Genomic DNA, 21,615 nt, shown 5'->3' with positions numbered 1-21,615 from the left:
ATGCAATTTTACTTGTATGCTTTGTTGGGAACTTTTCAACTATGCATTTATTTATTTTGTATGTATTTATTTATTGTATTTATTCGATTGTTTTTACATGGATGTTTGTATGAATGGGTGTATTGTTGCTGCTGGTCAACATAATTCCTTCTTTGGGATAAATAAAGTCTATCTATCTACCAATCTATTTTAATCCAATTATGGGGTCTTTTTAAATCGTCGAAAAATAGGTTGGTTTCTATCATATTTCCAATCTTAAAATATCAATTAACATGTTTTTGAAATGTATTTGTTTCTTTTTTTTCTTTAATTGTTTCAATGTTCCGACTTGACTTCTTAACATGTATTCCGTTACCTAACCTATTTGGATGGTAGATTAGATTAAAATTTACGTTTAGAAATAGGATTCCAGCGTTTATGGATATTCATGACATTTTTTGCGACGATTTAAGTAAGTAAGTAAGTAATATTTATTTGTAAAGAAAGTAAGTAAGTAAGTATGTATGTAAATAAGTAATAGTTATTTGTAAAGCACTTCTTCTAGACCAGGGTCAAAAAGTGCTTTAACAATCAAGACCATACACCGTTAAATATATATACTTTAAAAGGCCGAAACACATAAGACAAACACAGGAGTCCAAGTAAATCAGGAAAAAGCCTACACAAATAAGAATGTCTTAAGATGTTTCTTGAAGGAGTCATCAAACACAGAGAGAGGAAGATCGTTCCAAAGCTTAGGAGCAACAGTCTGGAAGGATTTCTCTCCTCTGGTCCTGAACCGTGTGCGAGGAACCATCAGTAGATCAGATCACTGATGTAAGGAGGAGCCTGACCATGAATAGATCTGAAAGTAAGAACCAGAATTTTAAAGTTGATCCTGAAAGAAACTGGCAGCCAGTGAAGAGTTTTAAGGATCGGAGAAATGTGAGTTCTTCTACTAGAGCTGGTCAGAATTCTCGCTGCAGATTTTTGTATTAACTGCAGGCGAGACAGCTCCTTTTTGTTTAGACAGGAAAATAAACTGTTACAATAATCTAAACGAGGAGACACAAAGGCATGGATTACAAATTTCAGATCATGTTGTGACATAATTTTCCTAAGTTTAGAGATTTTTCTCAGTTGAAGAAAACAGTTTCTGTTCAGTTTTCTGCAGTGTTGAACTAGAGACATGTCTTTGTCAAATACAACACCCAGGTTTCTCAGGCTCAGTTTGACACACTGACCTAAGTCACCCAAGTATCATCAGGAGCAATCACCAGAGTTTCAGTTTTGTCCACATTTAGCTGCATATTTAAGTGTTTTCACTCAGCCATTGTTTGATTTCTAGTAAGTAAGTAAGTAAGTAATTTTTATTTGTATAGCGCTTTTCCAGACACAACAGATCTACTTACACTTATAGGTTATTTTCTACATTAAAAGTGGGCCTCTTGGCCTTTTTAATTTACTTGAGCAAGGAATATAGCTAATAGAGTTGACGCACGCACATGAACGTTTGTGTGAATTGAAGTGGGCGTGGCCTCGATCCTGTCCCGAGGAGCTGGGCGTGCGCGAGCAGCTGGTGGGCGCACCCGCTGCGACGTTGACGAGGCTTCAAGATGGCGGAAGCCCTAACAGCTCAGGAACAGCTGGTAAGGCTTTTTTGCATGTTTAACCTACATTTAAACCTAGCATTCATGTTTTCATTCGCATCTCTATTCGGGGCAACGGTATGCCATTTTCTTATCCATCCAAAGGGTCGTCCGCGGGACAGCTTTACCCGTTGAAGCATCCTAGCCCTTTTCGCACCACATGTAACTTAGCCTCGAGCTAATGCTAATTGCTATTGTTGATCACCAGATTCCTCGACATTTAACACCGCAAACGGCCGTGAAAACAAAACGATTCCAGCCTCGTGGCGCAGCTGTTAATACGGGCGTTTGTATCCAACGTCATAATATATCGTGACAAGTGCTTGACGACAAACGTGAAAGTTTGTTTTCCGCCGTTCACGTCCCTTTTTTTTTCGACGCGAGCTAACGGTGTCAGATTTACGGGCGAACATTCGCAGCGGCGCTCCCTTCGGTTCCGAGGACTGTGGGTTCTGGGAAAACATGACTGACGTTCTTAGAAATAATGATGTCACACTAGTTCGTACTAATGGCAGTTCGTGTCTAATAAGAAAAGCGACTCATCCTTCCTCGAAATGTTACACTGTGCTAATGAATTTCCTGGAAATTCAAGTGAGGACACATAATTGTTGTTGTCATGTAATCCAACAGTGTCTGTGTCAACTTGTATTTCCAGTCCAGACGTGTTTCTTTTGAAATGGTTATCATACGTTTTTCCTTTTGACCTTTAAAGTATATACTTTATTGGATATTGTTATGATTGTTTATTACTTACTTACTTTTTTCATAATCTTGTATGCAACCAATGCAGCTCACTTAACTAAATGGTGAATTCAAAACGTTAACTTTATAAACAAATTGAAGTTCATATTTATTTTTTTGTATCTTATGCTATTCAATGGATATTAGGTCAATGTGTGTTTTAAAAATAGTGATTCTTGGTTGTAGTAACTTTGTGTAACTGAAGTTTCTCTACTGAACTACAGTAATGCGATCAAAAGCTAGTATTTCATGTTCCTGCAAAGATCAATGAGTTGTCATGGAAACAATTTGTGATTTGTACATTTAAAAAATTTCATCTTGCGTGTATTTAATTGTAAATTATTATCAATATTTTTTAGCAATCTTGCCAAATATATGAGAGACCTGTTGTTGTTGATCTGTGACTGATGGATGACGCACATCTAGGCCAATGGTGTTCAGAAATATGAGATATCAAACCACTGCTATGGTCCGTTATAAAGATCCGATGGTGATGAGATGTGTGATAAGATGTGTGCATAAGTATGACAAGGATCACGTAGTTGATGCTCTTGTGTCGCTTGCACATTTGTGATGCCAATCTTCTTTTTACACTGCATTGTTTCTTATGCAAGTGAGAGTGAATTGTGCAGTATATTCATATAGCAATTAACTTGTAAATAAGAGGTTATTGCAGCTGTGTGGTGTCAAATGCTCGTCCTGTTACTAGTAACATTTGGTGATCGTATGCTTGGTTGGTGTATTCCACCAGGCTGTTTCTTGCTGTAGCAAATATTTGTAAAAATCCTCAATTTGTTGTTAAACAAGCGGCGTCACCTTCTGTAAACATGTATGCTGCTATACAGCTTGTCGTTGTTGTAATTAATCATCATTTGTATAACCACTGCCTCTCTATTAACCATCAGGCTGTAGAGGAGTTCCTGATTGTGGTGCGCAGTCTGGAGAAGCCTCACAGTGCTGGGCTAGTCTCCCAAACCACAGCTGTAAAGTTTCTTATGGCCCGTAAGTTTGATGTCTCCAGAGCCATTGTCCTCTTCCAAGCGTACAAGGTAAATTTGATTAGACAATGTTTTTTTTCCCCCGTTGCAAGTATTCCCGTAAAGTGAAAGATAATTATACTTTGTTTATATATTTATATTTTAAAGCAAGAGCTTTTTGAATTATTTGTATTGAGTTGTTTTACAAATAAGTTAAAGAAGGACCATGTAACGATACAGGTAACGATAGAATCTAGAGAGCATGCACTTTAACAGCAGCAATTTTTACTTTTTCAAGCCATGTGACTCATCTCATCTCATCTCTGCCTTCTACGGCGAATGCAAATCAGAATACAAGAATCAAGGAAAGGATCATCAATATCATCCCAGACGAGGAGCCTCTACGCTCTGAGTTACTGAGTGGGAAATTTACGGTCTTGGTAGGTACTGGCGTAATTTTTCAAAGTATTCAATGTAATTATATTAACCTATTAATCCCTTGAATTTTTATATTCAGCCAGGGCGTGACGCTAATGGTGCTGCACTAGCTCTCTTTACTGCACGTCTACATCGACCAAATGTCACCACTCACAAAGCTGTGCTGCAGGCCATCATCTATCAACTGGACAAAGCCATAGAGAGGTAATGATGCCCATTTTGCCATTATATAATTTTACTCTTGTAGTTTCAATCGTGTTTTTTCCTTTGATTTTTGTATATTCACAATCTAACTTTAATTAAGTGATTTATTCATAGATATTGTATGTAAAACACAACAACTGTTCTATTCTTGATGCTTATACAATTTAACACATCCATATTCCTAGGGAATAAATTACATGTTATACTTACTTGAGGTTTAAGCCTGCTGTGCTCTGGCAATAACTGTATCATCAACCTCTGTGTGATCATTGTATCCTCAACCTGTTCCTTTGTCATGCATCATTATATTTATGTTTTTAGTTGAAAGAGATGATAAGATGGAGGCTGTAGATGAGTAAGATTGAAACACTATTGTGCTTTCTTAAGATATTCAGATATGCATTATAAAAATGTTAATTACTACATTTTAAAATAATAATAATAATAATGTACTATCTTATTTTCTTTAAATAGTGCTGGGCTAGTGTCCAATAATGTAAAAATACTGTCATTAAAGTGTATACATAATCTGGAAATAAAATAAATACAACAAAAGTTATTATCCTTTGATAATATATAATTACTCGATCCTTAGAATCAGTAAACCTTTATTTGACAGTGTTGTGAACACAACACGAGAATTTTTTGTGGGCATTACAGAATATTAAAATGAAATGATACAAATGAAATTAAAAGATATGAATAAAATACATTGAAATTAAATAAGAAACATTAACATCAAATGATATATAATACTTTCTTAATTATTTATTTTATTTATTTATACAGTAGCAAATACCGAGTCTCCAAACAAAAAACAATTAATCAACTATCTTTATTAATTGAATTTCTCTGTATATTTTATTTGTTTCTCCAGAGCTATTACAAATTTTTGATTTGGCTGCAACGAAACACCTGCGGATGTTGTATAGTGTGTCCTAAATTGGATTGACTAAATATCAGTAAATGGTTTGGTGTGAGCAGTTGAGAAATATTACTGTTAGCAGAGGACAGAACTATGATATGCAATCCTGGTTTAGGTCAACCTTGTCTTGACGTCATTGCCTAGTGACTGTGGCAGGAAACTGTAATCAGATAGAAGCTGGTTTTGGCTATTAGAATAAACTCTGAGCCATGTTGCATGCATATTTCTATGGTATGGAGTTGGACACTAAATAAGATTCTGTTCATAAACAACTGTGAATTTTGTTATTTTCTACGTAATTTTGTACGTAATCTATTAATCACAACTGCTACTTTATTTTTATCTCATCCTTTTGATCATATTTCCTTTAATGACCATGATATTTGCGTATCTCTTCAGTCTGCAGACTCAAAGGGACGGACTCCTATTTATCTATGATATGACCAACTCCACCTATAGGAATTTTGACTACGATCTCTGTGAAAAGATTCTGAATTTACTAAAGGTAAATGCAAGAAACTGATTTTATTCATGCAGGATATTATTTATGTTTATTAATTTTTGCTATTTTCTGTTCTTCTCAACAGGGGGCTTTCCCAGCTCGTTTAAAATGTGTATTTATTGTCTCGTCACCTCTGTGGTTTCGGGCCCCATTTGCAGTTCTTCGGCTATTCGTCCGTGAGAAGCTCAGAGAGCGGGTTTGTACATTTTCTTATGTCTCGTTCTACAAACAATGAGTGAAGCCCCTTATTGTGTCATAATGGGCTCCGCTCTAGTAACCTCTAGACGGGGAAGAACTTTATAATGAGCACCTACAAATTATGAGTAGGTCAGTAGAGTTGCAGCTTCCCTTCAAAATGGTGCACCAGAATTGGTCATTTCTGTAGTGCATTATTTTATTGTTCTTTGGTGGAAGACTATTTCAAATCATTTTTCATTTTCAGGTATGTACATTGAAAGCTCATGAGCTAGCCGATCACATCCCAGTGTCATCACTGCCGGAACATCTGGGCGGAACATCTCAGTACAGCCACGTGGCCTGGATCCAGTCGTGCGTTAATACACTTCCCGGCGACACCCAAATGGAGGACACACATGACTGTGTTGGAAACCTTCTACGTTCATATAGCTTGGAGTGCAGCAACAAAGACCCAACAATGACCTGTGCTCATATTAACACGCATATGGCTTCAGAGATGGCAGCTACTAATTGCTATGACGATAGCAATGCTAATCACCAGAACCACTGTGTTGCAGTGGAAGAAAGGACTCAAAGCCTGGGCCAGCAAAGCCCACATTCTGGGGTTAACAAATCTCTGGGAAACCACCAACATTGGAATGGTTCCACCGGAACCAATATGACTGCTAGTCCCAATGCCAACGTGAATGGTAGATGCCGCTTAGCCCCTCCCCAGTCGGACACACCTCCTGAGACCCCAAACACTCAAGATGAGGCGGATGGTAATATCACTGTTTCCAGCCAAAATGATGACTTGGATGAAGAAGAAGATGTTCCACCCTTGCCTCAAAAAGCGTTGCCACGGCCACCCCATCAAGCTTACAACCAGTCGCCACCCCTGTCGTCGTCATGGGGGCCTGAAGATGAAGACTGTTGCATGGAGTTGTCCGTTCACATGCCAGAGCAGGGAGGACTGTCGGTGCACAAACTAGTGGAGCATGTGAAGAGAAAGAAGAAAAAGGGCATCTATCAGGAATATGAGGAGATACGAAAGGAGCCACCGGCAGGAACCTTCGATTACTCCAAGTAAGATATTTCGTCAATGACTAATGTCAGCCCTTTTAGGTTTGAAAGACGCATCTGATTTTTTTTATCTTTGGTTAAAGATATTCTACATTTTTGCACTGTGCAGAAAACTTCCCAACCAGATAAAGAACCGGTACAGCGACGTTCTCTGTCTAGACCAGTCTCGTGTACGACTCTGTCAGCTCTGTGACGAGGACAAGGTAAAAAAGACATATCCTAATCTGAACCTTTCCAACTGAATAATGATCATAATACAGTTATTTAAGTCCACAGTCAGGATTTCTTAGTGTTTGTTTCTTACAGACCTCGGATTACATCAATGCCAGTTTCATGGACGGGTACAAGAGGAGCAATGCATACATCGCTACTCAGGGTAAGAGTCTTTCACCACTGACTTTGAAAAGACTTGTTATTCTGTTATATTTAATTAATACTATTCAACTAAATATTTTCCAGGTCCTTTGCCAAAAACATTTGGTGATTTCTGGCAGATGGTTTGGGAACAGATGGTACTAATTATTGTCATGACCACCAGGTAAATGCAGTATACATGTATGTTTTAAAGTGGTTTTGTTTGTTGGTAGCCATTAATTTAATGGGGGGGGTCTGTGTATTAGGGTGGTGGAGCGAGGACGAGTCAAGTGTGGTCAGTACTGGCCACTGGAAGAAGGTAGGACGGAACAACATGGAAACTTTCTGGTCAGAAACACACACATCCAGGTGTTCCAGGACTTTAAACAGTCATTCCTTGAGCTCTACAATACTCAAGTAAGCCACAGTTGTACTTCAGGTTTAGAATATTTCAATAACTCGATCCTATATTCTCCTTAAAACAGTCTGGTGAGAAGCGTGACGTGTGCCACTACCTCTACGTCAGCTGGCCGGACTTTGGTGTCCCCAAAAGTGCTTCAGCCATGCTGGATTTCCGTCAGCATGTGCTTCAGAGATGTGAAGCTGCACTTAAGAGTCTGGGTTCCAGTTGGACGGGGCCTCCTGGGGGACCCCCTGTGATTGTACACTGCAGTGCAGGCATCGGCAGGACAGGTAAAAACACATGGATGTCAGATTTTTGGAACTTGTCATGATTCTGTAAATGATTTGTATATTTAAAAAACATAATGGTGATCAAACATCAAGAAAATTGTTTAGAACACATGTGAATAACTTCAAATCTGGCCCGCCTAGTGGTTTTATGTCGAGCCATATCAAAGAAGATTCATGTTCAGTGCCAGTGTTAAAGACCAAGGACTAAATTATACAGACATCCAATAAGGGTAACACTGATTAAAAATAAATAAATGCAGGCCCCTGTTTGGTGGAGTCTGACACTCCTTTTTTAGAATATAAATAATATGATCATAATGTTTTTTTGTCTCCTTCCTCAGGTACTTTCTGTACACTGGACATTTGTCTGTCCCGTTTAGATGACATTGGCACAGTAGATGTCTTTGAGACTGTGCGACGAATACGCACCCAAAGAGCTTTCAGCATCCAGACGTGGGATCAGTACTACTTCTGCTACACTGCCATCATTGAGTACGCGCAGCGTCTCGGGAAATTAAGTCCGGTGCAGTGGTCTGACTCAGACTTGGAGACAGATAGTGAGTAAGACTCCGGCGACGAGACATTGATGGAAACAATGCGTGAGGTGGAAGCCACGGAAAAGAAATCAGGAGCCGCTTGTAGAAGTCAGAAGATCTTTGAAGATGTTGGTCACTGAGGAATTTATGCAAGCTCCTTGTGCTGTTTGTCCAAAGGTAAGTGGATACGACAGCAGAAGTAAAGGGCTTCGTAATGACACAAGACATGGAGAACATGTTGTCACGCCATTTAGTTTGGCCCCATTGAATCAAGCGGTTTGCAGAGACGTGCGGCCTACCTAATGCCTTTCATGTGGTCAACGACGTTGTAGCATTTGACTATTGACTTGCACAGGTAGAACAACAAACAACGACAAACCTCTCATCATTAACCCTCTGAGCCTTCGATCGCCTTTTGTATCGAAACATATTCAAATCAAAGTCATGTTTGACTTCCAACAAACAGGGTGTAACAGGATTTTAAATGATGGGATTGTTTAAGGTGATCACCAAGATGAACATGATTTTATTTTGTATTTATTTTAAGTGTGTCTGTGTATGTAGACTCTTTAAAGCCAAAGTTGTTACCCTGAATGCTTGGATTCATTGTTCTATATTTGATGGCTATATCATTGACTGATCCCTGTGTATATTCTTGTAACATACATTTATACATTTTATGCATATTATCTTGAAAAGGATCACCCTTTTAAATATAAATCATTGAGACGGGCTCGCATGGCTATGAACTTAAAGATCCAATGTTTTACCAAGCTGTGAGCAGGATATCAAATATTGAATCGGCTCCTTGTCACTGCTGGCTAATTCCTTTCTGAAACATCCTAGTGACGAGGTGAAAAGAGGTGCTCAGGTCATGGATGTTTGAGTCTTTAACATGTGTACAAGACAAAACTACACTAGTGTATGAAATGCAACCATAATTAGCTGGTCAAGTCAATTCTCATGTTTACCTACTAAAGTCTTTTAAATGCTTCATTGTTTCCACACTCACAGAATTTCCATCTGGATTTAACGTATGTCCAACTCTGAAGGTCCCTCCGCCTCCACCGATTGTGCCTTCAAGTACTTTCTTGATAAGTCACCATCCCACAATAATTAACACACCGTAGAAATAAGTTTAAGCCCAAACACGCGTCACTGTATTTACTGTCTAACTCTGGGACTTGTTATATAAGAGAGATTATACATTTGACTGATCAGTTACTTTAGATTGCCTCTGATTAATGATCTTTTTCCAAATATTTTATTTTGTATACTTCATCAAGCTATTTTCACATCTTTGTTACACTTTTACAAAACTGAAATTGGTACGATACAACAAAAGAAAATCAACTTTGCTTTTTATTATCCGATCTAATCAGACGTGGGGGAGGTGGAATATATTTTTGTTGTCGGTCAGGTTGATTGAATATATCACTTGCTATTGTATTTTTAAAAATGACTTGTGTAAATTGTTTGTGCTCATTTATATCAACCGTCTTGTTTACAAAAAGGCTACAGTAATAATGTCTTACAGTCTCGCACCCAATGCTAGGAAGAAAGAATAACTCACTTTTAATACAGAAACGTAAATATATATATATATATATATATATATATACATATATATATATGAAAGATGTGGTTTATTAGTCCTGAGAGGGCCTTGAATGTGTTTGGGATCTTGTAACTGGGCAGTTCTGGTTGTTTTTGAATGTTGATCCTTATGTCTTCAATGCCAAAGTCACAGACTCACTATTTTTGTGCATCATACCCTCCCACTGAGCACGGACCTACTGGAGAAACCTTGTATTGGCTGATAGTGGACTGGGGAATGTGTGGAGAATGTCTGAACATATTTGGTCCCAATGACATAAACACATGTTTCCTCATGTTTCTGTTGAATATGTTAATAAAAGAAATGCTCTTTTCCTATTGTGTCCACTTCGTCCATTGTCTATTCTTCGTGTCCAAACCACCCGAGTCAGACGCCACTCTAATTCAACGACGAGTCTTTTTATGCATCCTGAAAATTTTTTATACTGTTCGCCATAAAACAATGCATTCTGTTGATATTTTTGACTGTCATAACCATATTTGTGAAGAGAAAGACCTAACAGTTACTTGTGTAACAACCCTTGTGTTGTCTGGGTGAAGGTGACCCGAAGGCCTAAAAATAAATATAATTATTTTTGGTTTTTTTTTTTATCCTTGTGTTGTCTTGGTCAAGGTGAGCGAGCTCCCTGGCTTCCAGAGATGCATATGCAGTGGTGGAGGTCATTCACGTTGACCGAAAACACAAAAGCTAAAACGATTACATTTGTTTTCAGGCCTTTGGGTCGCCTTGACCCAGAAAACTTTTCCAATAAAGACTAATGTACATATAATTTGTTGATACATTTTCATAGCCAATTGCGTTTTTAGATTTGTCATTTCAACATGATCAATACAACAAAATTCAAAGGACAAAAGCTGAAAAAAATAAATTAGATGGGAAGCACAGTATCTTGACTGGCAAATGGTCCAGAACTTATGTCATAATGTCGAGCTTCCTGTTCTCTCTTCTCTGAGCATATCTGTTAAATGTTAGCCTTCAAATTTAATATAATGTATGCATTTAGGTTTATTATTCAGTCAGTATTTTAAATGTGATAGGGGCTCTTTCAGCCCCTTTAAGTGTGGGTCTCCTAAGGGTTTACGTAGAGATATTTTAGGTTAAATCGGGCAAATAGAGCAACTATAAAATAAAGGAATGGAATAAAACAAATGAGTGTAACGCTCATCACTTTCCATTTTAATAAAGTAAACAAAGTCAAGGTTTCATTTTGGCCAGATTAATAATTTACTGAAATTTGACAAAAAAAATTATCAAGTGAGTATTTTCTAGGTGCTTTCGTTGGAATGTCCAGGCATTACCTGCGGATCTGGTTCTTATGAAACGAGTAAGGGTAAGCTTTCTGGGCTTTGGCACAGGACGCACAACAGACGCTCTTGTAGTAGTTGTACACACAGAGTCGGGCCTGGACCACCACCACACAGTTGTGGTACTGGTCACTGCAGGAGGGAGCTGGGAGGAGAAAGAAAAAGATACAAACGTCAGTTTGTTTTAACAACATTCATCCTCGATGTTCCTCAATTCTTACTCAGCTCAGCTTTACAGTGTTGTGTGTTGCAATCTCCACGACTGTTGGGTATTAAACTTGGGTCACAGAGGTCACTGGGAACAAAGTTGTCAGTGAGACAACGCACCTCTCGGACCCGAAAACCTCCGCTACAGGCTTGGGAACACTGAGTGAGGAGAACAAAGAACAATAAGAAAATTAAACATCTTTATTCATAAATTAATTTAGTATAATTGTAATCTTTTATACATGGATGTTCTGGAATTTATTTTGGATAATTACTTTTTACATGAATAACTACACAAAAATTCACGCTATTAACAACATTTGTTTACCAAAATAAGTTTCTGGTGAATGTGTTTTAGTTGGTTGTGGAATTAAATTTCCATAATGGAATTGATTTTGATTTATAAACTTTAAGATTCATGACATGTTCATTGGGCACAAGAGAGCCTCGACACCTGAGCTGTGTCTCAAATCGCAAACTTGCGTACTGAAACAATTCTTAGTATGTGCATGTAAAGTAGTGCATTTTCAGCCAGCAGTAAGAAGATTACACGTAAATATCTTGCAAATATATCGTTTCTCATATTCCTTGATCCAAACTCACAAAACTTGCTGCCAGCAGGTGTCAATAGCGTTCAAACAGCTGGTTGCAATCATCGTTAAATAGTAGTAGAAGAAGAAGCTGTCACGTCATTTCTGGTTAGTGCTTAGCAGCAGTGTTTGATTTGAGACATACTAACTGTCGAGAATTTGCGTACTAGTTAGTATGTACACTATCCTGATGCATACTAACCGCCAGTGCTCTAAGAGAAGTATGCGAGTTGAGACACAGCTCTGCTGTTAAAGCTGCAATATGTAGGATTGTACAGATTGTCTCTAGCCCCCCCAGTGCTAGACCATTGTTACTGTAATGTCTTGTGACTGCCACCTGTGTTGTTGTCTTTTTTAAAAGAGATATAAGCTCTTTTTGTGTCAGTTTCCGGTTTTATCTTCCTGGTAATGACAAAAGGTTTGTCACTAATTCATAGGGTTGTTCATTGGTTAGGTGGTCACATAACACTCACTGACTAAGTTATGTAGTAAAGTATTTTTCAAATAATAACCAGAGTTTTACTATGCTACTTATTTTAAATTATCATAAAACATAAATACATCAAACTCGAATTAGTGCTGCTATAAAGAACATTTTTAATGCCTGCACTGTATGATGCGATTAACGGACAACAGTAAGTAAGTAAGTAAGTAAGTAATTCATTTTTATTTGTATAGCGCTTTTCCAGACCAGGGTCACAAAGCACTTAATCAAAACAATATTCAATAAAGTACATACTTTAAAGGGCAAGATAAAACTGATAACACAACAGGAGTTCCAGAAAATCAAGGAAACGCCTGAACAAATAAAAACGTCTTAAGAAGTTTCTTTAAGGAGTCAGTAGATCCATCAAGCGCAAAGAGAGAGGAAGATCGTTCCAAAGCTTAGGAGCAACAGCCTGGAAGGATTTCGCTCCTCTGGTCCTGAACCGTGTTCAGGAACCATCAGTAGATCCTGATCCTCAGACCTCAGAGCCCGAGCTGGGGTGTAAGGCTGGATCAGATCAGTGATATAAGGAGGAGTCTGACCATGAATAGCTCTGAAAGTAAAAAACAGAATTTTAAAGTTGATCCTGAAAGAAACTGGCAGACAGTGAAGAGATTTAAGGATCGGAGAAATGTGAGTTCTTCTAGTGGAGCGGTTGCATTTGTTCTAGCACTCCTGTCTATTCAGGGAAACTTTTGGAACATAAGTTAGTTTGTCACCTTTTAACAAATGAGGCAAAGAGATCCCTCTATGGGAGTCGTACTCTCACCTCACTCCACTCTGTGACGTACCACTGGACCCCGCATGGCTTCGACATGCACGGCTGAACTGTAACAAGTTTATGAAGGTCCGAACACATCGCCTGGTCCACCACCTCCATCAGGCCATTGTCGTTGAGAATGCAAGCCGTACTTCGTGTCCTCGTGCCGTTGCCACACTCTGCAGAGCACTGAACGTAACACGCGCATCAGGTGATGATCGTTTCTGTTCACTCGCGTGGGAATACTCTACCTGACCCCAAGGTCCACCGTACCACTCGAGGCGGTTCTGACAGGGCCCTGAGTCACACGGCCTGTCCTCCAGGGGGCGCTCCCCTTCACAGCTATCCAACGGAAGATTAGTCGCATGATTGGTCAGACACACTGCTGTCCGGGTCTGTGTGCCTCGACCACAGGTCGCCGAGCACTGGGAGGTGAACAGTAAAAACAAAACTTAATTTTAAAAAAGGATTTTGAGCTGAAACATTTTAACTTCATATTTACATTTTAATGTTACAGGACCGGTTGTTTGGAAAAGGTAAGTAAGTTAGTAAGTGAGTAATTTTTATTTGTATAGCGCTTTTCCAGACCAGGGTCACAAAGCGCTTAAACAATCAAAACAATATTCAATAAAGTATATATTTTAAAGGTCAAGATAATACTGATAAGACAACAGGAGTTCCAGAAAATCAAGGAAAAGCCTGAACAAATAAAAACGTCTTAAGATGTTTCTTAAAGGAGTCAGTAGATCCATCAAGCGCAAAGAGAGAGGAAGATCGTTCCAAAGCTTAGGAGCAACAGTCTCGAAGGATTTCTCTCCTCTGGTCCTGAACCATGTGCGTGGAACCATCAGTAGATTCTGATCCTCAGACCTCAGAGCCCGAGCTGGGGTGTAAGGCTGGATCAGATCACTGATGTAAGGAGGAGCCTGACCATGAATAGCTATGAAAGTAAGAACCAGCATTTTAAAGTTGATCCTGAAAGAAACTGGAAGCCAGTGAAGAGTTTTAAGGATCGGAGAAATGTGAGTTCTTCTACTTGAGCGGGTGTGAATTCTCGCTGCAGAGTTCTGTATCAACTGCAGGTGGACAAACTCAAATATATTTCAATTATTTTGAGCCACAAAGAATCAACAGCATTCTAAATGTTGCTTGCTAACACCTCACCTTTAAATATAAATTCCACCTTCTAACTCAGACATTCTTTAAGATTTTCTGTTAACCCCTGCCCTAGACTCACGTTACCTTCTCGCTCCAGAGTGAGGTGAACCAGCTCCGTGCACATGCGCCCATGTCACAGTTCTGCAGAGCCTCGGGTTTGAGCTTCAGGTTACACTCCTGGTCTTGCTCCACTTGGCCCTGGTTGCTCACACACACCACCTCCCTGCTCCGCTGGCCCAGTCCACACGGCACCGAGCACTAGTGAGAGAGGAGGGAGAGTGTATCTTCCTTTTTTATACTTGGACAACCATGGCGGTTCATCAAAAGATTAGTTAGTTAGTTAGTGTGTGTGTGTGTGTGTGTGTCTTCTCTCACTGCGCTCCACTCAGAACGGATCTCCCACTGGCTGCAGATCTTCAGCTGACACTTGGATGTGGTCACCGGTCGCTCAGTTGAACCACAATGTTCCGCTGCCACAGTCGTGGAGGTTTCTGTCCCGTTCTCCTGGAGGTCGGTGACCTGGCAGCAGATGACCTGGCGGTGCTGAGTGCCCGGTCCACACCTTTTGCTGCACTCGGACCACTCACCTACATCCCAGCTGTGAGGACAGAGAGGGCGTTTCTTCTTCATGTCAATAAATGCAAACATCTAATGAAGCAAACCAGACAAAGACTTTTGTTTTTGGTATGAAGACGTGATGCTCACTAGGCTGGGCATGGCTCAGTGTTGCACTCTTCCTCCTGATTGGCCAGCCGTGGTTCAGCGTCACACAGGTGTGCAGTGACGGTCATCATGGAGTCTTTGTCCACGCACCTGAAGATGGTCTGTCGCCTGCCTGGATGTGGTCACACATGCTCACAACCTTCATCTGATGCCATTTTCGTTCTTACTTTATCAAGATCAAGGTCCTTGGAAACCAAATACATCTCTTCACCTGTACCACACGTGGAGCTGCACTCAGTGAAGCTGGCCTGTATCCAGGTGTAGGTGGTGATGGCCGGGGAGGTGATGTTAGGACGGACTGTCGCGGAGAAGATCTCGATGCTAGTTGTAGTCTTGTCCACTGTAGATACTGCGGTGCTGCCTTCAGGGATAAGATATGTCAAAGAAAAAATACAAATGCGTTCAGTTGATTAGAAAGATATACGAAAGCGTGTGTACAATTAGATTAACTCTAAAAACTAATGTCAAACTCACATGTCTAATTGTTTTGAAGTTATTACCTTATTAAAGTTCTCCCCCAACTGAAATCTCAGCGAACAAGAGGTTACGAGAGTAAAACTCATTATGACATAATAATGGCTTGACTCTTCCTCCAGCCAGCTGTAATCACGCCCCGCTTTGTTTACACAACAAGTCTTGATTAATTATTATTAATAATTACCTACTGTTATTCGCCAAACACAGACGTCGGGTGATAATACTAATCCCGTGTGAATCCGAATGTCCGTGCTTAATTCTAAATGCTGCATATAAGCCACTGTAACAGACTTCTAGGCACTCGCCATTGTGTTAATATTTACTTCCGCTGTTTGATTTTGAAGAGGTTGAAAGGGAAGTTGATAGAGTTAGTTTTTGTTGGTGGTGTGTTCCACATGACGAAAGGAAAGAAGACGTGCGCGCTGCACAGCTACAAACTAAGTTCCGTCCTCGTTGTTTCCCACACGAATATTCCCGTTTACAGTACTGTAACAGACTGTGTCTCTTCTGTAAGAATAATGTTGGGGCACATTGATGTGCACGGCAGCGCTCTCGCTGTAGAGCGTCTGCACAAGTTGAGAAACGAAGGAAAATAAACGGTTGTCCACTTTATCTTCTCTAAACGAAGAACGCTTGATAACACTAACTTTCTCTTAAAGTTTTGAGCAGCTAACAACTTAAAATAACGCAGAGGAGGGGGGGTAATTTACAAAACACAGAGGTCCCCAGGTAATACTTATCCCGTGTGAATAGGGCTAATAAAAGAGAAACAGAGTTTTGTACAGACACATACTGAGTCCAAGATTATTTTAGACTGACATCAACACATGAGTTGAACTCTCATTCAAAAATATGTTAATATTTTTATTTAACATTTCAAGACTGAAATGATTTTTGAAAATACCTTTTTATTATTATTTATAATTTTATATTATTTATGGTTTATTATTTATAAATATTATATTATTTATGGTTTATTCCTATCCCACAAGTTTAAAAACCACACTAGCTATTACAAAGACACTGTTTGACATGACTCAAACCCTTGTAGGAGCCAAGGTGTCAAGCAGGCTGAAGTCTTACACATGATAGGATTTATTGGTAAATTGAGAATTTCTGTCAAGTATCTAATATCAAACCCATAATCTCTCAATACTTAGCAAGTAAAGCGTATACCTGGTCTAGACAGGTGTTTAACAAATAACAAACCTCTCGTTTCTTATATCAAATTGAAGAGTTGTGCATGTTTGTGCTCTCACTTGGAGGAGGTGTAGCAGAGGGTGTGGTGGTCTGTGGGGGTGGGGTGGTGGTGTCTGAAGGCAGCAGGTACTCGTAGTAAACTCTGATGCCTGGTTGCTGGTAGATCAGCTGCACACCAAACCAAAACTGTAAGTTGGTGAAGACACGTGAGAGGTTAATGTGTGACGCTCACGTAAACATGCAGGTCATCAGTCAATGGACCAGCAGCGAGGATGGATTCTCCAGTCCTGGATCGGATCTCGTTGGGTCGCCTGTAAGTGAACTGCGTGCCCACAGCAGGGAAGATCCCGGGCTTGTCAATCACCCAGTTGCCATTGATGACGGAGTCTCCAGTGTGAGTCTTCAGAGCTGTAGCAGAGCAAAGTTTCTCTCACACAAGTTTGCCTTCCAGTGTGGCTGGGTTGATGTTGGTACCTAAGTAGTTCCGTGTTTTCACCGCCTCCTTGATGCTGATGTTGCGAGCTCCTGCAGGAATCACTGCAATCTTGTGGTAGCCAACACGGAGGAATGTTCGGGAGAAGTTCCCCTTCAATACTTCGAACCCCTATTGATGTAGAAACATACATCATGGACTCATGAACAGAACATGGATGCACTGAGACTGTAGCATGAAGATGATTAGATAACATGGTGTGAGGAGGAACAGAGTATCAGGAGGTGGAAAATATTATGGTTATTCTTAAAACTCTTCACTGGCTTCCAGTTTCTTTCAGGATCAACTTTAAAATTCTGGTTCTTACTTTCATATCTATTCATGGTCAGGCTACTCCTTACGTCACTGATCTGATCCAGCCTTACACCCCAGCTCAGGCTCTGAGGTCTGTGGATCAGAATCTACTGATGGTTCCTCGCTCTCACACGGTTCAGGACCAGAGGAGAGAAATCCTTCCAGGCTGTTGCTCCTAAGCTTTGGAACAATCTTCCTCTCCCTCTGTGTTTGATGGAGTCTACTGACTCCTTTAAAAAACATCTTAAGACGTTTTAATTTGTTCAGGCTTTTCTTGATTTTCTGGAACTCCTGTGTTGTTCTCAGTATTATCTTGACCTTTAAAGTATATACTTTATTGAATATTGTTTTGATTGTTTAAGCGCTTTGTGACCCTGGTCTGGAAAAGTGCTATATAAATACAAATGACTTAATTACTTACTTATATTGTTTTATTATCATGGCTTCATTGTTATTATAAACATTTTACAATGGAAAAACAAAAATGTATATAATGTAAAAATCATCAATTACTTATAAAGCACTTTATAAAGACTTTATAAATAGTTTAATATTAAAATAGATGTCTTTTTTTTAACAACAGGGACACAGCAAAAAAAAGAATGATTTAAAAAAGGTCAACAGGGCATGGTTTTATTGACACATGTTTACTGAAGTATAAAGAACTTTGTTAGCTGTATATTGATTAAGGATGAAAAGAAAAAATATTGTTTCACTTTTGCACATTTAATATATAAGTTTTGCTGGTTTTTGGTTATATTATGAGGACATTTATCACTAAATCCAAATATGTATATTTTTGGCCTTAAAATTTACATTTTTCTTTTCATTTTTTCTTGCCTAAATAATAAATGACGATGAAAATACTGCAGATTACAGAAAAAATAAAAAGAATAGCCTAAATCAGACATGGTCAAAGTGCGGCGCCCTGAGTCCATCTATGTTCACAATTTATTTACTGGCGGTCTTAATCTAATTTATTTAGCATGCATTTTTGTTCGTATATTTTCCTAAAGATCAATGTTTGATTATATACTTTTCTCCTTTTTTTGCCTTTTATTTGTCCTTTTAATGGGGTTTGTTTTCAACTTTTAGTGGTGGTTTTATATAATATTTTTAATTAAATGTAAATAAAATAATAATCAATTAAATTAATAAAATAAAGTTAAGGCATAACAAAACTTGTTTTGCGTTTATTTCAAATGGTAACATATATGAAACATGCAATGTTTTTTAGAATCTTAAATAAATTGAATAATTATAAAATTGATGATGTCCTTTTATTCATTTAATTATGTTAAAATTTTCCCATCATTTAAAAGTTATCATCATTTGAAAGTTAATATAAACTTCCATTGAGTTAATGGGAAAAACACTAATTAAACATACAGATTGTTAACAAAAATAACCTTTAAACAAGCTAAACTAGAATAAAAGTATACATTTGCCAATATTTAATTGATGTTAATAATTAACCTTTTTCCTCCATTTAGAATAGAATGGATCGCAATATGCTCACCCGCCAGAAGGTGGCAGTAGCGTAATATTAATGCTATTAAAACTGACCCGTAAACACGAGGAGAAGCATTTTGAGCAGCTAACAACAGATTGAACAAACTTTAATAAAAAATTGTTGGTCAAGGTAGTTATTCTGAACGCTATATCAATAACATTACTTTTATTTTAAATTGTTTTCTTTCCTTTAATAGTTTTTTAAAAATGCACGTCCATATTGGATATTGACAGATGAAGATAACTGAAAGGAATTTATTGAATAAACTCAAATATTAATATTAACATGATTAGAATGATTGAATAAAGAAATGATGTGAAAGGGATATTTATGGTATAAAATATATATACATGATGTTTATGGGAGATTCTCATTAGAAATCAAGAATACTTTATGAAAGTAGTCAATTTATTAGTAACACAGTTATGCATGACAATATGACAGGAAGGCAATGTATTAGAAAAATAGATTTATTTATAATTTTAAATTTCATTAAGACTTTAATTGTAAAAACATTTAAATAAAGTAAAGTATTATCCGTTCATTGTTCCCTCTTGTTAGTTTTTCTGGTGCATGATATTTTTCCCCTATGATACTTTTCCACTTTTATGGTTACTTCACTACATCTCTTACCATGAGTGTGTGTTTTGTTCACGTACCTGTTTTTCTCTTTCTGTTGTCATCATTGTGAGCATCTTTCCTGTCACAAGTTTTCTGTTCTGTCTAATTCAATTTCTCTGTATTATCTGCTCTTTCTATTCCACAGTTTGCTCGACAGCCATGTTGATAGTGTTTTTAATCTGTGTTCTTATTGTCACTTAATGTATCAGACGTCCTTCCTTTCAATCCTGTTGTTCTACAACCATTCCAGAGTCTTCTTTTCAACCACCACATACACACACTTTGTTTAACACTTCATGACCTCAGATAAAGAGCCACATGTAGTCCCCAAGACATTCTTTGCCCGGGTTTGCTATACGGAAGAGGACATATACCATAAACAATGACCAACCAAAATAGGGTACTGGCAATCAAACCTTTAAAAATGACAGTTTTTTCTGATGTTCTAAGTGCACACATGGCTTTTTCTACTGTTGACGAGAAACAACGGTTTCCCTCTATGACCAATAATTATCTGAACTTGCAGAAAATCATTACCAAGAAGCAATAGAGGGTCTTACCGGTGAAGAAGTAGAGCGGACTTTGGTCTCCAAGAAGAGAGCGTTGGAGGCAGAGCACAGACATGACAGGAGGACTTGACCGAGGCAGATGGAGACGAGCTGCTGCCATGCAGCCATGGTGTGAGCAGAAGAAGAGGAGAATGAGAGAGGAGAGTGTTTCTGCTGGGGTGTGAGTGAGAGGCAGGCTCGATGGAAAGTTGAAGTTACACCCTCATCGTACTGCGGGGTCTCTGGTGACAGGTTTATGATTTATGTGTTGAACATCAAGTTCACGATCACAAGGCTGAGGTCAGAGAAGAGTGATGGCGGACTATAAATCTAATTGTCACTTCATCGTGTTTCAAAAGTTGACACCCAAACGTCTGTGGTGAAGTATTTAAAACAAGCGCTGACATCATCATGTTTTCATTTTTGAAGCATTGAAGAAGAGAGTTGGAGTCAAAAAAAGTATCATGTAAGTTAAGCGCGGGCCAGAAATGTGTTGAACTTTTATCTGCACATAATTTGTTATATTTGATGACATTGGGATGAGCCAGAATATCATGTCAAAAAAGATCTGAAAGTGAATTAGCAAAAGTGTCTCTTTGGCTCTTCAGAACGCTGGAAGACGCCGGCCCCCTGCGGTGAATATCGGGGAGTCCCAGTGACACGACACTGGCGTCGGGGAGCGTCTGCGAGTCAGCGGGGAATACTGGAGATCTTGTCCAAGTCAGGCGCTGCAATGTTGGTTTCTATTCAACACCTTCATAGATGTCGCGTCCGATTATGTGTTCGCTCTGTGGAATGTTGGGAGAATAACAGGACGCAAGATCAAGGACAGGAATTGTTGCATTCATTCTAATGTGTCCAACAAAACTCGTCTCTGGAGAACTTTGGAAATGCTTTCTATAGGATTGTCGACGCTTTTATTATGAAAGTGGAATTCTGGAATTTCTTCTTTCGCCCATTGACTTACTTTGAATCCTTGCAGGTTTCTTGGTGTCACCGTATTACGATTTGGTCCAGCTGCCCCAGAATCTAAATGATGGGTTGCACCATCTTTTCCACACCTGGATATGCTTCTAAACACCAGGTTCCTCGCTAACAACCTTGAGAATCACCACCAATCAACCTCTGAGATTCCTCGTCTTCGCTCCTTCGTCCAAGTGATGAGAGCGATTTCAGGGACCGAGGAAAGATTTTGACATTTTATTCAGGAACGATGTCCATCTTTTTCTACAAGATCACATTCATCGACACGACTTTCTCCTTTGATATTTGACCTGCGCGCGGACGCTGTGATGGTGACAGCAGTGAGAGCGGTTGTTACTCACGCCTGACAGCAGGCCGAGGTCTGCTCCGAGGCCTGGTAG

The 21,615-nt window shown here is 39.0% G+C and overlaps 2 protein-coding genes across 3 annotated transcripts; one reads left to right on the top strand and one right to left on the bottom strand.

Moving 5' to 3' along the window:
* The first annotated feature begins 1,500 nt into the window (after positions 1-1,500).
* ptpn9b (protein tyrosine phosphatase non-receptor type 9b) lies at positions 1,501-8,315 on the top strand. 2 transcript variants are annotated; one of them, XM_087799910.1, is made up of 13 exons: positions 1,501-1,628; positions 3,275-3,418; positions 3,697-3,786; positions 3,864-3,988; positions 5,313-5,418; positions 5,501-5,611; positions 5,858-6,678; positions 6,785-6,878; positions 6,982-7,051; positions 7,135-7,213; positions 7,296-7,446; positions 7,515-7,722; positions 8,064-8,315. In XM_087799910.1, exons 1-13 carry the CDS (start codon positions 1,596-1,598, stop codon positions 8,285-8,287), a joined length of 2,256 nt encoding a protein of 751 aa, XP_087656036.1. In that variant the 5' UTR covers positions 1,501-1,595; the 3' UTR covers positions 8,288-8,315. The 2 variants fall into 2 exon arrangements, with proteins under 2 accessions (XP_087656036.1, XP_087656047.1); XM_087799921.1 differs by having other exon boundaries at positions 1,508-1,628; positions 3,645-3,786.
* A 2,762-nt stretch (positions 8,316-11,077) lies between these two features.
* On the bottom strand, positions 11,078-20,380 carry adamtsl7 (ADAMTS-like 7). The gene is made up of 12 exons (XM_087806787.1): positions 20,264-20,380; positions 17,257-17,386; positions 17,015-17,190; positions 16,842-16,950; positions 15,323-15,466; positions 15,088-15,217; positions 14,758-14,980; positions 14,467-14,640; positions 13,476-13,649; positions 13,234-13,413; positions 11,402-11,546; positions 11,078-11,325 (listed from the first exon to the last, which is right to left on the bottom strand). Exons 1-12 carry the CDS (start codon positions 20,378-20,380, stop codon positions 11,171-11,173), a joined length of 1,857 nt encoding a protein of 618 aa, XP_087662913.1. The 3' UTR covers positions 11,078-11,170.
* Between the last annotated feature and the right edge of the window lie 1,235 nt (positions 20,381-21,615).

Source organism: Callionymus lyra, chromosome 1 (genome assembly GCF_982586985.1).
Source record: "Callionymus lyra chromosome 1, fCalLyr1.hap1.1, whole genome shotgun sequence".
Lineage (NCBI taxonomy): Eukaryota > Metazoa > Chordata > Actinopteri > Syngnathiformes > Callionymidae > Callionymus > Callionymus lyra.
Note: the sequence above shows the minus strand (reverse complement) of the source record. Positions and strands in the feature narration are given on the sequence as shown.

Bases quoted from the DNA above. Each gene is read 5' to 3' on its own strand.
- ptpn9b (XM_087799910.1), top strand. From the start codon at position 1,596: ATGGCGGAAGCCCTAACAGCTCAGGAACAGCTG. The intron at 3,419-3,696 runs GTAAATTTGATT...AATGCAAATCAG, and splicing joins TCCTCTTCCAAGCGTACAAG to AATACAAGAATCAAGGAAAG. The intron at 3,989-5,312 runs GTAATGATGCCC...GTATCTCTTCAG, and splicing joins CTGGACAAAGCCATAGAGAG to TCTGCAGACTCAAAGGGACG.
- adamtsl7 (XM_087806787.1), bottom strand. From the start codon at position 20,380: ATGGCTGCATGGCAGCAGCTCGTCTCCATCTGCCTCGGTCAAGTCCTC. The intron at 15,218-15,322 runs GTACAGGTGAAG...GACCACATCCAG, and splicing joins TGAGTGCAGCTCCACGTGTG to GCAGGCGACAGACCATCTTC. The intron at 14,981-15,087 runs GTGAGCATCACG...CTGTCCTCACAG, and splicing joins ACTGAGCCATGCCCAGCCTA to CTGGGATGTAGGTGAGTGGT.